General features: G+C 33.8%; 1 protein-coding gene across 1 annotated transcript in view; it reads right to left on the bottom strand.

Annotated features, from left to right (window-relative positions):
* The window catches only part of EFR3A (EFR3 homolog A), a 161,173-nt gene that overhangs the window by 46,864 nt on the left and 98,114 nt on the right, over window positions 1–16,195 (bottom strand). Inside the window, exons 8-13 of the mRNA XM_044684304.1 lie at window positions 16,039–16,055; window positions 14,938–15,102; window positions 4,244–4,358; window positions 3,527–3,578; window positions 1,803–1,975; window positions 568–643 (exon numbers count right to left, since the gene is read on the bottom strand). Of these exons, the coding sequence (XP_044540239.1) occupies window positions 568–643; window positions 1,803–1,975; window positions 3,527–3,578; window positions 4,244–4,358; window positions 14,938–15,102; window positions 16,039–16,055 (598 nt within the window). The remainder of the gene's footprint in view (window positions 1–567; window positions 644–1,802; window positions 1,976–3,526; window positions 3,579–4,243; window positions 4,359–14,937; window positions 15,103–16,038; window positions 16,056–16,195) is intronic.

The raw sequence follows: 16,195 nt of genomic DNA, 5'->3' as shown, positions 1-16,195 counted from the left end.
AGGAGGGATGAACTTTTTTTTCTGGAAGGAAGTTTTCTAAAGCCTGTAGATTACTTCTAAAGATAATAGTTTTAAAGGTATAATATTAAATATAAGGGAAACCAAAATATTGAAAAATAAGTGTAAAGGGGAAAAAAAGATATTATGTTAACCTCTGATGAAGTATAACTTGTTAGGGATTTTCCCTAAAAATAAATGAATTGTACTCAAAATGTTTGGCTTGGAGAAGACTGTTATGGTGAAACAGTCATCTTTTAAAAATCTACCTGTGGGAAAGGTTTTAAATAATTCAAATAGGTCCAGTGGGAAGAAGAGGGACAACAGATTACTGTTTCTAATCATTATGGCTATCCAAAAAAGAAATTAATTGCTTTGTGAGATAGCAAATTGCAATTATTAAATATTCAAGCAGAGAAGAGATGAGATTTTTATATTGGGCAAAAGTTTGGGACTAGATGATCTCTATGGTACTTTCCAGTGTTTAAGATATAGTTTTTATATTAATATGAAACTAAAAGTGATATTTAAAATTTAATTTATGTACCATTTTATACTAAAAGTTCTCACCTTTTTCATAAAACTTGCATCTTGCTTGGAAATTTTCTCTCTTTTTATCTTAAGGTCAGCTACATCTGGTATGATTCTATGGAAACAAGGAATACATACTTTTAATAAAATACAATTATATTAAAATGCCATTTGTGAGACAACATCTCCAAAAATGGCCTATTTCAATATTCTTACATCAATTTCCATTTTAATCGTACCTATGTTTTAATAGTACTCTATACTCAATTTTTGTGATAATAACCACAAAAGTAGCATTAGCTTATTAAGAGCATTATTATTTTCAAAGTAAAACCAATCTTTGTTAAAAGCAAAAATTAGACTGTGATCATGAGTTTAAACTAATAGCTACTCAAAGACATTATGGCTCAAACATGAAATAGTTCCCATAACCATCTTAAACTGCATTAACAACTAGAGACAGTTTGATATAATGAACATTGCTGGAGTCAAGAAGACTCCAGGTTCAAATTTCAATTTCAACACGTACTAGCTGTAACAGATGTCACTTAATTTATCTGAAACTCAGTTTCCACATCTGTAAAATGTGAATAATATTGATAATATATACCTTAAGAGTATGATGAGAGTTCTAATAAGATAATGTATGTAAATACCACTAACTTAAAGTGATAAAATTTTCAATTATAATAATTACTATGAAAACAAGTCATTACATCTTTACTAAATGAAAGACAGGTTGTATTTTCTGAAACTTCAAGGTTCTGTTAGAAGATCTTGAACTTTCTAGTGTCATAAATCATTTTGGCAATCTGATAAAGTCTATGGACCTCTTCTCCAGATGTTTTTGGATGTACAAAATAAAATACATGATTATAAAGGAAATCAAGCATTAAGGAAAAATAAAAAGTTAATTGATTGTTTTCCCATCCAAATTCACGTAACTCCTGAAATCTACGAAAAGGTGTAGATTTAGACCCAATGGACTCTAGGTTAAGAATCTGTATTCTTTAATAATCTCTCCTATCTCAAATCTTACCTCAGACACTTCCCAGCTGTGTGACCCTGGGCAAGTCACTTGACCCCCATTGCCTACCCTTACCACTCTTCTGCCTTGGAGCCAGTATTGACTCCAAGAGGGAAGGTAAAGGTTTTAAAAAAATGATTAAAAAAAAAAGAATACTTTCTCCTATCCAATTATTTAATTTTAAATAATGTAAAAAATTTTAAATAATGAAAATATAATCATTAAGTCAATTTTAAAGTGAAATTACCTGATACCTCGAAGTTTTGCCCGATTGTCATGTCGATCAATGAGGTTATGCATAATTTCCAGGACCAGCTGTCTCAATTCATAGTCTTCCATTAGAGATGGAGATAATATAGGATCAAGAAATGGGGCAGGTAATGCAGTAACAATAGTCTTAGCTTTGTATCCAGATGTTACCTAAGAATGATATAAACATACACCATTATCATAAAATCTTTTATTTTTTCCAAAACCCTTTTAAAAGTGAAGTTCCTAGTTATTCTTTCAAGGAGCCATAAACATAAACATCTCCTTGAAAGAAATAGAAATAAAGGTATAAAATCAGAATGTACCAAATAAGAAAACTTGGTTAGGTCAAACTTAAAAGGATTTTACTATAATCAAAATAGTATTATAATTCTGACATATTGTAACTATAATGAATATTAATTTCAAGAAAGTGACACTAAACAAGTGACCCTAAACAATCAGAAAAATTGTAAATTAAGTTAAATGAAATTCATCTCACTTTTACTTTAAATTAAGTAGTAAATGAAAATGATATCTTGCTCATTTTGAAAACTGGCACTCAAAGATTTACATCTCAGCGTCTCTATTATACCTTATGCAAAGGTTTTGAATATCAAAATTCTTAAAATGCATTCAGTAAAGTGAATATTTTAGGAATGGATAAAGAGAATAATTATAAGAAGCAGTTCTTTTTAACTATAATGGCAAACAAAAATAAATGGTCAATGAATTTTTCTTTTTGTTGCAAGATAACGCAGAATAAATTTTAAGCTTCACATGCTTTTAGCAATTTGGATAAACAGTTTTGTGTTGAACATGGGAAAATACAGAGCTGTAAGTTATATTACACTTTGCTAATTCATTTTTTCTGATTCTGCACTAAAAGTGTATAAACAGTGAATTCACGGTCAATGCGGTCATATGTCAATGTCAATACAATGATATTGTATTAGGTTTAGACTATTTAATTTCCATTAACTTCATTCTGAAGTAAAGAGACTAGCATATTATTTATTAGTTGTATGACTTTTAAAAATAAAATAGGGTTTCCTTTCTGACTGAACAATTGATTTCTTTCATTTTGGTGAATTCACCAAATAATTATTCAAAGAAATGAGAAATCTGTTTTAAATTTGTATTCACCAAAGTGAACATAAGGACAATGAAATGAGAAAACAACATGACAATGGACTGACTGCAAGACTAGAAGTCAAAAAGACACATGTTCAAGTTCCTTCTCTGACACTATGTGACCATGGAAAACACATTTAATTTTTCTTAATCTTAGACAACTTTCTAAGATTATAAAATATAGTCAGTTGCAAACTGCTGTCATAGTGCATTGGTCTCCGCCAAAAGTATTAAAGGTAAGAACTTGAGAAATCTCATGTTATTTTAGAACTGGCACAATTCTTATATCTTATGGATCCTGATTGTGATTCTGACTTTGCTACTAGAAGCTAGATTAAGCAGCTATTTCCCGCCCTGATTTTTCATTAAAAGAATGTTGTCTTGGATCAAGTCACCTAAACTTTTAAAATTCTTACTTTTTTATTTGGAAACTGAGAGACCTGAATTAGATCTTAAAGACAATTTCCAACTATAACATTCTAATGATTCTATGTGGGAAACTATAAGACTTGTCAAGTTCAGATCTTTTCATTTAATACCCTTTGACCATCCCCCTCCTAGCCCCACTGTCCATCTTAAATATCTTACCATAAGTAAAGATCTCAGCAACATTATTTGAATCCGTCTGGTCCCCAAATCCCTAAAATATAAAGTTCCCAAGTATTACATTTAGTATTACAAATTGCATTACCTATTATTAATCACATTACTACTGTCTTTGAACATATCATTATTTTAAAAAAAGATGCACTTTCATATGCTTCTTAAGATCAAATACAATGGAAAAAGTGCTGGTTCTGAAGTGGGAAGACAGAGGTTCAAAGCCTTGCTCCTCTTCTTATTGCCTTTGTGACTTCAGGTAAGTAACTAACTCTCTATGTCTCATTTTCCTAAGCAGTAAAATGAAAGCATTGCTCTAGATAATTCTTAATGTCTTTTTCAGTTCTAAATATATGATCCAATGATCCTAAGTAGGATTCTCAATGCCTACATATACATAATATGACTTATTTGTATATGAATTCAGCTTATAATAATATATTTGTTCATTTACAGAGAATGGCAAGAGTAATCTGTAAATATTTATGATATAAAAACAATGTCAACAAAACTGAGTAAAAATGAAAAAAGTTGACAAATTGATTAAAAGATTGAAATTGACTAATTTTTAAATAATATAAATTTTATAAAATTGATGTAGGGTGTTACACAAATGTTAAGATTACTTTTCTTTCTGGTTCAGAAGCACATTAATCTAGAATTAAGTTCAAATTAGTAGCCTGAGAAAACAGAAAAGCAACAAACCCTAGCTGACTGGTATCCAATGTATGTGTGGTAGTTCCAAAAACAGGTACTTTTCCCATGATAAACATCATGATTTCTGATCTCTGATAATCTGGTAAATTACTTCCAAAAAAACCTATAAAACATTAAAAAGAATGTCATTATTTCCAATAGTGCATAAAACCAGAATTAAATAAATTAGAATTTCCAATATCCCAAAATATGTTTCTGTTTTATATTACCATCAAAGTATCAACCCCATGGAATCTCAGAGCCCTTACCTTGTTCTGTGACTAGCACACCCCTAGATCAATCATTAGGGACCTCTACTGTGACCTGCAGTTTCTAACTGCCCCCAAGACTTCCATATACCTAAGCAATTTCTAATTATCCCTGTTCCTGGTCGGAGATAATCTCAAGACATCTCTGCAACACTCTTACAATTAGCTGTTTTATGTATATGCTGGCTGTACTCCCTCATTCCGTTTCTTACAACTAAACCTAATAAGAATCCCTTTTCCCTTTTCTTTCCAAACATCCCTATCTCAGTAAAGCAAAGTGTTATTCTAAATTGCAATTCCTTAGTTCATTTGGAAGAACAGAAGATCAAGAATATCAAGAGAAATAATGAAAAAAAAAAGTGAATGGATAGGGGCCGAGCAGTACCAGATCTTAAACTATACTATAAAGCAGTGGTCATCAAAACAATATGGTACTGGCTAAGAGACAGAAGGGAGGATCAGTGGAATAGACTAAGGGTAAATGACCTCAGTAAGCTAGTGTTCGATAAACTCAAAGATCCCAGCTTTTGGGACAAAAATCCACTATTTCACAAAAATTGCTGGGGAAAATTGGAAAACAGTATGAGAGAGATTAGGTTTAGAACAACATCTCACACCTTACACCAAGATAAATTTAAAATGGGTGAATGATTTAAATATAAAGAAGGAATTTATAAGTAAATTAAGTGAACATAGAATAGTTTAACTGTCATATCAATGGGAAAGGAAAGATTTTAAGACCAAGCAAGAGATAGAAAATATTACAAAACATAAAATAAATAATTTTGATTACATTAAGTTAAAAAGGTTTTATACAAACAAAACCAATACAACCAAAATTAGAAGGGAAGCAACAAATTAGGAAAAAAATCTTTATAACAAAAACTTCTGACTAAGCTCTTTATAAATTTGAGTAATTAGACCTTTATCAATTATACAAAAAAAATCAAGCCATTCCCCAATTGCTAGATGGGCAAGGGACACGAATAGGCAATTTTCAAATAAAAAAAATCAAAACTATCAATAAGCATATGAAAAAGTGTTCTAAATCTCTTATAAACAGAGAAACGCAAATCAAAATAACTCTGAGGTACCACCTCACACCTAACAGATTGGCTAATATGACAGCAAAGGAAAGTAATAAATGTTGGAGGGGATATGGCAAAATTGGGACATTAATGCATTGCTGGTGGAGTTGTGAATTGATCCAACCATTCTGGAAGACAATTAATTTGGAATTACCTCCAAAGGGCGTTAAAAGACTGCCAGCCCATTAATCCAGCCATACCAGCGCTGGGTCTATACCCCAAAGAGATAATAAGGAAAAAAAACTTGTGCAACAATATTTATATAGCTGCACTCTTTGTGGTGGCAAAAAATTGGAAAATGAGGGGAAGCCCACGATTGGGGAATGGCTGAACAAATGGTGGTATCTGTTGGTGATGGAATACTACTGTAAAAGGAGGAATTACATGTAAATTGGAACAACATCCAAGAAGTGATGCAAAGTGAAAGAAGAACCAGGAGAACAGTATACACAGAGATGAATACACTGTGGCACAAATGAATATAATAGACTTCTCTACTAGCATTAATGCAATGATCCAGGACAATTCTAAGGGACTTATGAGAAAGAACGCTATCCACATTCAGAGAAAGAACTGTGGAAGTAAAAACACAAAAGAAAAACAAAAGCTTAATCACATGGTTCGATGGGAATATGATTGGGGATGCAGACTCTAAACAATCACCCTAGTGCAAATATTGATAATATGGAAATAGGTCTTGATCACTTAAAACATTGGTAAGTTTTAAAGTCCAGTATCTTTGTCTGTCTTGGGCTGATAGGCCAAAATGGCTGGCTTCTGACCTGGATATCTTAAGAACACAATCTGATTTCTATATTAAGTTGACAAAAGGTTTACTATAGTAAATAAAACAAAGAAAGGGAATGGGAAGGAGAGCCGAGGTATTTCCCTAGCACTAAAAGCTCTAATTCTCCTGCCACAAGTTTACAAAGACCATCCACAGAGCTCTGGTCAGGTTGAAAGATTAAATAGAGAACTGAAAACCATGACTGGAAAAATCTGTTCAGAGAATCACTTAACGTGGCCAGAAATCCTTTCATTAGCACTTTTCTTTATCCATACTAGATTGAGTGGAGACCTGCATATCTCTGTTTTTGAAATGTTATATGTCCATGCCCAGATACAAGCTAAAAGAAGTAAACCAGCTTTTGTCTCTATGCTGGGTGGAGAATCCCAAATTGCAGCTTCTATAACAGCATTGCAGGAGAAGCTTAAGGAGCTTCATCAAATGTGTTTAATCCAGCAAGCTAAACCTTTAGATTTTTCTCTGCACGATATAAAACCTGGAGATTTAGTATTTATTAGAAACTTTAATAAGACATCTGCATTCTGTACTAGCAGCAATGCAATGACCCAGGACAATTCTGAGGGATTTATGGAAAAGAACACTACCCACATTCAGAGGAAGAACTACAGGAGTGGAAATAGAAGAAAAACAACTGCTTGAACACATGGGTTAAGGCGGACATGATTAGGGATGTAGACTCAAAACTAACACACCAATGCAACTATCAACAATTTGGAAATAGGTCTTGATCAATGACACATGTTAAACCAGTGGAAATATGCATCAGCCATGGGGGGGGGCCCTCAGGGGTGAAGGGAAAAGTAAGAGCATGAATTATGTAACCATGTTAACTTTTCTAGAAAATAAAAATTAATAAATGTTAAAAAAATAAGACATCTACGACAGAGGAAATGGTCCTTTCTAAGTGATTCTAACTACTCCCACAGCTATAAAAACCTTAGAAAAGAATGCATGAATTCACTGTTTGCATGTTAAACTCAGTAAAACTCACAGTAATAATCAAAGTAACAGACAGGAGAATAATGATAATGAAGGAGAAATAGAGACAGAGTTAGAGGTAGGAGTAGGAGGAGAAAGAGATGACAGGGAGAACGAGTGTTTGGAAGAAAGCTGCGAGATTATCAGGCAAAATAAGATCCATCCATCAGAAAGTGCATAAGGGGACATATCGAGTGGAAGAGAAAAAGCAGCCCAAAGGAAAAGCTAGAAGAGTAAGATTTAACAGCTGGAGAGAGCAGAAGGAGAAAGATGATATGTAGCTGATTAGACAGCACAGACTGTGAAAACTGTATATAGAAGAGGAGCAGACCAGGAATGGAGATTTGCAAGATATAAATGTACCTTAAAACACAAAAACACTTTCATTTCTAGTTGCATCCAACACAACATATAGAGAAGAAAGAAGAGACCCATTAGTCAACATGTGAAGAGGAAATCTGAAGGAGTCAGAATTTTGCATCCAACAAAACACATATTTAGGGTACATATTCCACAAACTGTATAATATCTATGTTTGTAGACTCCATGTAGATAAATGGAGATCTTTTAATAGAAAAGAACTGAGAAAATAATTATGCAGTTAGATACATAAGGTTTTATTAAAGTGGAAGATCTGTGAGATTTTCTGTTTGGATAATATCAGGGACTAGATAGGAGTTATAGTGAATGGATTACATATCACACCCACATATGTAAATAGATTTGTATATTATATAAATACTTGTAACATAATTATATAGGAGCATGAAAATAATATACATTTGTTAATGCGCATATGTCAGTTGCATAATATATAAATGTTGTAGTTATATGTAAATAGAATGTGTAAAAGGGAAGTGAATAATTAGAATTGTAAGATATGTGTTCAGTTTAATGTAGAAGATTGGTTAAATGTATGAGTGTCAGAATATAGAATGGAGACTTTATTTTTAATTGCTCAGATCAGATAGTTTTAAAATGCATTTTGCATAAGTTTTTTTTAGTCAGATTGTGTTTTTTGTAAGAGCTTAGGCTCCAGAGTGTTTAATTGTAAGGTTCTGTAATATTTTTTCTACTTTTATACAATTTGGAATCTAACTTTTTAGATAAAAAGTGTTTTGTATGAGCTTAGTATTATAAGATTTTGATAGAAAACTGGTTTTGAAGAGTTTGTTGAAATGTTTAGCTTTTGAATTTGTTTGTATGTTTCCTTTGCCTAGTATCTTTAAGAACACCTTCTTGCCAGTATAGTAAATCTTTACAACTATGAATAACAAAAAGAACTGTACAGGGATATAGGATATTACTCTATCCATGCACACTTTCAGTAATTTTATGTTCCCATATAAGTTCATGAGAAGTAAACTGCATCAGAAATATCAATTAAACAAACACTGTTGAGTATCATTATGCACTGGAATAAACCAATGCTCCCATCATAACTATAATCTTTTGTACTTTTGTTGTTGTCAAGCTCCAGACAGGAAAAAGGTTTTTAATACTGGTCCTTCAAATATTCTCAACCAGAAAAGTGTCTTTTTTCTGATTGGTCAACCTAGTTGCTAGGCAGATTTCGGCAGCTCAAGGACTGAAAAAAACTTTTCCATGATGGCTGCCTTACTATCTCTCTCAGGCTTTGTGGGCCCAAAAATCTAACTGCTGAAAAATGGCTTCTAAAATCTGCCCAGCTTGACCAAATTCTAGCCTAGGCTGCCTCAGCCAACTGAAAGAAGTGGGTCTGATCTCTTAAAAGCCTGGCAAGTTTTAAAGTCCAATGTCTCTGTCTTAGGCTGATAGGCCAAAATAGCTGGCTTCTGACCTGGATATCTTACAAACACAATCTGACTTCTATATTAAGTTGACAGAAGGTTTATTATAGTAAATAAACAAAGAAAGGGAATGGAAAGGAGGGCCGAGGTATTTCCCTAGCACTAAAAGCTCTAATTCTTCTCCCTCCAATCTACGAGGTCTGCATGGACCTGCCTTCTTTGACTTGCTGCTGTGTCACCCTAACCTCCCTGAACTGTACCCCAAATCCCTAATATCTAACTTCCCTGACTAAGGCTGCTCCAAAACAGAATTTGAATAGTTGAATAGTTCAGGTCTGCTGGATAAAGGTGGTGACCAGATGGCAGAGTCACCAAGGCCTACAGGCAAACACCTGCAGGTTTCTTGGAATACAGACAGATAAAAGTCTATGTTCAGGCTGGCTTTCTTCTCAGGAACTCAAAGGTAGCTTATAATTAAGATCAGGAACAAAAGGCAGGAACAGAGGGAAAGATAAGTCCAGAGGCTGGAAAGCTAGTCTCATGGCTCCTCTCTGGGCAGGTCAGTTGACTTTCCAGGCAGTTAACCCTCTAAGTTCAGAAGGAAACAGGAACCAGCTTCCTGCTTCAGGCTTAAAGTCCTCTCTTTATTCTGTTCTCACATTCTTTTGGAACCCTCTTCTTTGTGTTCCATTCAAGATCCATTTTCTTTGCAACCTATATCTTTTTGCAACTTACCTTCCTCTTTCCCTATTTTAATATCAATGACACATGTATTTTTTTTTTTTATCCTGGGACTCCATTCTAGGAGCATAGGGCCACAACTAGTAGGCAATGGGTCACACAGTCGCTCAGGGGCACCCAGCTGGGAAGTGTCTGAGCCCGGACTTGAACCTGGGACCTTTCGTCTCTAGGCCTGGCTCTCAATCCACTGAGCTAACCCAGCTGCCCCTACTTTAGGTTGCAGTTTCTTTAGCAGATGTAGTTTTTACAGGGTGGGGTTGCTAGCCCCAAGCCCAACCCTCCTCCTTTTTCATCAGGGCTAGGGACCGTCCTTGGCCCAGGAGTGGTATGGGTGGGCAATAGGGGTCAAGTGACTTGCCTAAGGCCACACAGCTGGAAGTGTCCGAGGTCGGACTTGAACCTAGGACCTTTCCTCTCTAGGCCTGGCTCTCAATCCACTGAGCCACCCAGCTGCCCCATGTATAACCCAGTGGAATTTCACATTGGCTATGGGAGGGGTTGGGAGAAGGGTAAGGAAAGAACATGATTCATGTAACCATGGAAAAATATTCTAAATTAATTAAATAAACTTATTTTTTTAAAAATTGCAATTCCTCAACCCCAAATAAGTATTTTATTCTATTTACCAATCACCTAGTTAGTCTGAGCTTACAAATTGTTTAACAAAAGATATTTGAATCAAATGCTACCTCATTTCCATTTAGTAACTATATAACTCTCCTCTTCAAAATCATGTTTAGACTTAGTCAACTGAATTCAATTAAATGCACATAATAAGTACCTACTAAATAAAAAGTTACTACCCTAGAAAATGAAAATGGTAAAAAAAGTAATAGAGACCTTGCTTTCATAAGAAATTACAAGTTACACTTTGTACACATTTGGACATAGCTTGTTTTTCTTTATTTAAAAAATATTTTTCCATGTTTACATGATTTATTTTCTTTCCCTCTCCCCCACCCAGAACCAACAAACAATTCCACTGGGTTGTACAAATGTTGCCACTTGATACCCATTTCCACATTATTCATTTTTGCTATAGAGCGATTTTTTTAAAGGTCTAAACGCCAAATCTCACACACACACACACACACACACACACACACACACACACACACACACGATAAATGATGTCATATGTTTTGCTTTTGCATCTCTACTCCCATAGTTCTTACTCTAAATGTGGACAGCATTCTTCTACATCAGTCCTTTAGGAGTGTCTTGGCTTGTTGTATTGCTACTAGTAGCAATGGACATAGCTTGTAATGACCTAAGTGTGTATGTTCTAACCCTTCTTTAGACTATTAAGCTACTTCAGGGCAGAGCATGTTTTGTCTCTTCTTTCTTCTTACTCAACTGTTAGTGAACTCATCAGCTCTCATGGTTTAAATATAATTTCTATGAAGATAATTAGAGTCAACAAGCACTTATTAAGTACTTAATATGTTCTAGGCACTATCCTAAGAGCTAAAGATACAAAGAAAGGCAGAAAGTAGCCCCTGCTCTTAAAGAGCTCATGTTTCAAAGGAAAAAATAACTTGCAAACATTTATGAACACACCTTAAGCTACATAGAGAAAGAAGACAACAATATTAAAAGGTACTAAAAAAGGATTTTTGAAGGAAATAGGATTCTAGATAGATTTTTGACATATACAGTCCTAATCTTTTTACTGATTTCATTTTAAATCCTTAGACATTTCAAATTCAATAGCTCCAAAATAAGAGTACGTTATCCTTCTCCTCAAATCCAACTGTATACCAGAAAATGTCTTTTTCTCTTTTGAGGGTAGCACCATTCTTTTAATCTAAGATTTATAATTTGTTATCCACAACTCATCATTTCTCGACTGTCATAGTCAATTAATTGTCAGCACAACTCTCATTCATTACCTCCCTTTCTATTCACACAACTACCACTTTAGATGACTTTTATTATCTCTCACTTGGACTAATGTAATGATCCCAAAACTAGTGTGCATGCCTCACTCTAATCTATTTTCTACACTACCGCCAGATTTTTCGTTAAATGCAAATCTAATTGTGTCATTTCCTACCACTTACTCAATAAATTCTTAGGGCTCCCTATTGATCATTTAAAAAAAAAAAGAAATTTTTGTTTGACTTTGACAATATATGAAGAGCTGTAAAGCCCATCATATATATTGGCCTCAACCTATCTTCCTATCATTATTATACATTATACCCATTCTTGAATCCTATGGTCCAGTCAAACAAGCCTCTCTGTTGCTGGCATAAGGCATTCTACCTCTCAATTGTGTGTTTCTATCCTAGCTAACCTTTATAATACATGCTTTCCTATCTTTGCCTCATAAAATCTCACACTTCAAGCAAAACTATCTATTCACTGCCTAATTGATTCCCACTCCACCCCAAATGCTAAATGTTTCTCCCTGACTCAAAAATAAATTTTGAAGAAATATGAATGCATATAAGCTATTTCTCCCCATATAATTTAAGTTCCTTAGGGGTAAAGAATATTTTTTTAATTGCTTCAGTACCTAAAAGAATAGCTGGCACATAATAAGCAAGTATTAAATGTTTACTGATTGATCTACAACATAACCAGTATCATCCATTTTACTCCTGCTGCTTCAAAGCAATCTTTTTACATTTATAAGGCTAGTCTACTCATCACAATAGCTTTTTCTATTTTTCATACTGCTTCAAACTTTCCATAGTTCCCCTCCCCACAGCTAAGAACTTCATGTCACATTTCACTGAGAAAAAACAATTTGTTAAAACCTCCCTCTTATCCCTTTCTCCTCAGACGCCTTCTGCTACTATCAACTTCCTCATCCATCTCATGAAAAGAGGTGGTATTTCTCCTTGCTAAGATAAGCTCTTCTCCATGTGCAAGTGATCCTTGTATGTTTCATCCCAACTTTTCCAGCAGATTTCACCTTCCATCATCCCCATTCTCTCACATCTTCAATCTCTCCCTTTTTACTGGCTGCTTTCCTACTGCCTACATCTTCTTCTTTATAAAATTCTCACTTGATCCACTCATCCCAGATAGCTCTTGTTCCATATCTCTCTTTCCCTTTATGGCTAAACTCCTTAAGAAAGTCATTTGTAAAATGACTTTATTCTCAATTCTTTTTAAATCTCTATTGTCTGGTTTGGGATCTAATCATTCAATAAAAATCACTCTCTCTAAAGTCACTAAAAAACTCAATCCAGAAATCTATTGATCCTTGCCCTCTCTGTGGCTTTTGATATTATGGATTAACCACTTTTTCTTGATAGTTTTTTCTCTCTCCTAGTTGTCTTCTTAACTTGTCATTTCTAGCTTTGAATATTATAAACACCTATTCTCCTCTGACACTGCTGTGGTCCTACTGTAGGCTTATTATCTCATGCCTAGAGTATGGCAATAACTACCCTACTCTGTTCTCTCTCTCCTTGCCTCAAGGATCTCCTAATTCCAGTTCATCCTCCACTCAGCTATAAAAGTGATCTTCCTACAAATGAAGGTCTTATCATGTACCCCTCCTACCTTTATCAATAAATTCTAATGTTTTCCTATTATCTCCAGGATCAAATACAAAATCCTATGGCATGCAAAAACCTTCATAATCTGCTCCTCCATGACCTTTCCAATCTTTTTACACCTTATTCATTCCAACATCATCTACAATTCAATGACACTGATCACCTTGATATTTCTTACACAAGACACTTTCTCTCGTCTGTATTTTTGAATTATATGCTCCCTTCTAACTTTCTTCAATTCCAAGCTAAAATCTACCTTCTATAATAAACTCTTCCAAAATCCCACTTGATGCCAGTGCCTTTCCTCAACTGATTACCTCCAAACGATCCTGTACGTATCTTATTAGTAGAGTTGTAATGCTTCCCACATTAGACTGTGAGTTCTTTGAGGCAAGGACTTTATTTTGTCTTTTACTCCATCTCCAGCATTTAGCGTGGTGCCCAGAACATGGTAGAAACTTAATAAATGACTGCTTTAAGAACTCCAGTGAAGAGGAACATACTACTTCCTGAGATCGCCCATTTTAGTTTTGAATAATTCTGTTAAGATGTTTTTCCTTATGCCAAGGTTAAATCTGTTTCTTTGGAAATTCTGCCCAGTCACTCTAGTGAACCAGGACCAAACTTAATTTCTATTGCAGGAGAGGGCCCTTAAAATATTTGAAGACAGCTGTCTTATTATCTCTGAGTCTTCATCAAGTTAAATAACTCCAATTCTTATCATACGAACTTGAATCATCATCTTGTTGAACCTCCTATGGATGCCTTCCAACACTTATCTTTCCAAAAAAAGAGTGCTAGGATCTAACCATCGAAACACAATACTCAAGATTGGTCAGAGAAGATCTCTTTCTCTCTTAATGCAGTCAATGATTTATTATATTTTATTATTTTTGACATACTTTATAGTCATTTTGAGAAATAGGAAATTAAATATACTAAAGTAAAATAGATTGAGATATTAAAAAAAAACATGAAATCAACTACTTTCTTAACATACATGTACAAGATTACTTCCAGAATCAAACATCATAATCTGTTTGACTTTTAAAACACTTCACAACTTGTACTCCTATCTTTCTAGTTTTATTATATTTTAGTCCTGTCTAGGTACTCTACAATACAGCTAACACTAATGCTCAATTAAGGAAAAAAATCATGGCCCATATTGTAGTCATTTGTAAATCTATTCTTTCTCCCAACCAATTCAGGAAATATCTTTAAAAAGTTTAAATTTTCTAATGAGAATATGGTTCTGTTTCATCTCCGTTCCATATACAGAAATAAACAATCATTTCATAAAATATTTTAATATTAGATATGTAAAATCATAAAAATCAACATTTCAATCACTTAGCAGTAGAGAAATAGAGAAACCACATAATCTCTTTCAAAAACTCATTCTGAATTGGGAAATAAAATATTACAAAAGGCAAATAAATCATTCGGTACATCTCTTACCTTAAGTTAAAAGCTGTGCTTAAAACAAATATTTTTTCAAGAATAATCAATATTTGAAAGTATAGTTCGCTCACCTATTGTTTGAATAATAGCATTCTGGACAATCCTCTCATCATTATCTTTGGTGCTTGTGCTTACATTGACACTACCCATGGAGCCCCGTCTTTCACCAGCTTCAAATTCAACGCTGAGACGTAAATGCTTCAATAAGGTATTGAATACTTCCAGTACTGTGGGGCCTGTAAAACATCATGTATAAGAATAGATGTCCATTTCCAATCTATCAATTAAAAATGAGAATAATTTTTACACTTCTATTTGAGAGATCTGGGCAAACTCTAAGTGCATAATCTTAACTATCTGCAGGAATTTTTTTTAAAGCTAACTGTAACCAAATACTCTATCATGTTAGTAAGTATGTCAATCAATCAATCAATAAACATTTTTAAAATGACAACAATATATGCCAAGTGCTGTGCTGGAGGCCATGGACACAAACAAAAAACTAAGTTATTTCCTTTCCTCAAGAATCCTACATTCTTAAAAAAAAAAATCCTACATTCCACTAGACTAAGATTATTATTAACCTTCTTTGTATCATGGACTCCTTAGGCAATCTGAATAAGTCTAGGGATAGTCCTATTGTCAGAATATATTTTTAAAACATAAAATACATAGGATTACAAAGGAAACCAATTATTCTGAAATGCAATTATAAAACAAAAATGAAATCCATATTCATGGATCCCAGTTTAAGAACTCCTGCAATAAAGGGACATAACATTCAAAGATAAGTAAATACATGTACAAAATACATAGTGATGATAAAATACTATAAACATTTATTAAGTAATCTAATATTTGCCAGACATTGTGCTAAGTGCTAGAGATACAAAAAGTAGTCATTGCCCTCAAACAGTTTTTCACTCTGTCTTCCAGGTCTCCAATTTAAGAAGTAGAAGCAAATGAAGGTACTAAATAGGTCTGAGTAGCAAAACTGAGGCACTCTCCATGATGATGAATTTCCTAGTAATGAGCTTATACTGAGAGGGTGGGGAAGATTCAGTGAAGATGATGAGTCAACTAAAGAGAATAGTTAATAGAGTATGACAAGGGGATAAATTCACTAACTATTGAGGAAATCAGGAAACCTAACTCAGGTATTTATTAAGTACCTATTCCAGGCAAGATACTGAAACCCACATATGATATATAAAGAAAAAAATTATAGCCTTTGAAAGAGTTTGTATTCTTCAGGAAAAGAATGTGTATATCTATAGCTATACAATATATATATATATATATATATATATATATATATATATATATATA

The sequence above is a fragment of the Gracilinanus agilis genome, chromosome 1, assembly GCF_016433145.1.
Source record: "Gracilinanus agilis isolate LMUSP501 chromosome 1, AgileGrace, whole genome shotgun sequence".
Classification (NCBI taxonomy): domain Eukaryota; kingdom Metazoa; phylum Chordata; class Mammalia; order Didelphimorphia; family Didelphidae; genus Gracilinanus; species Gracilinanus agilis.
This window is presented reverse-complemented; position numbering and strand designations above follow the sequence as displayed.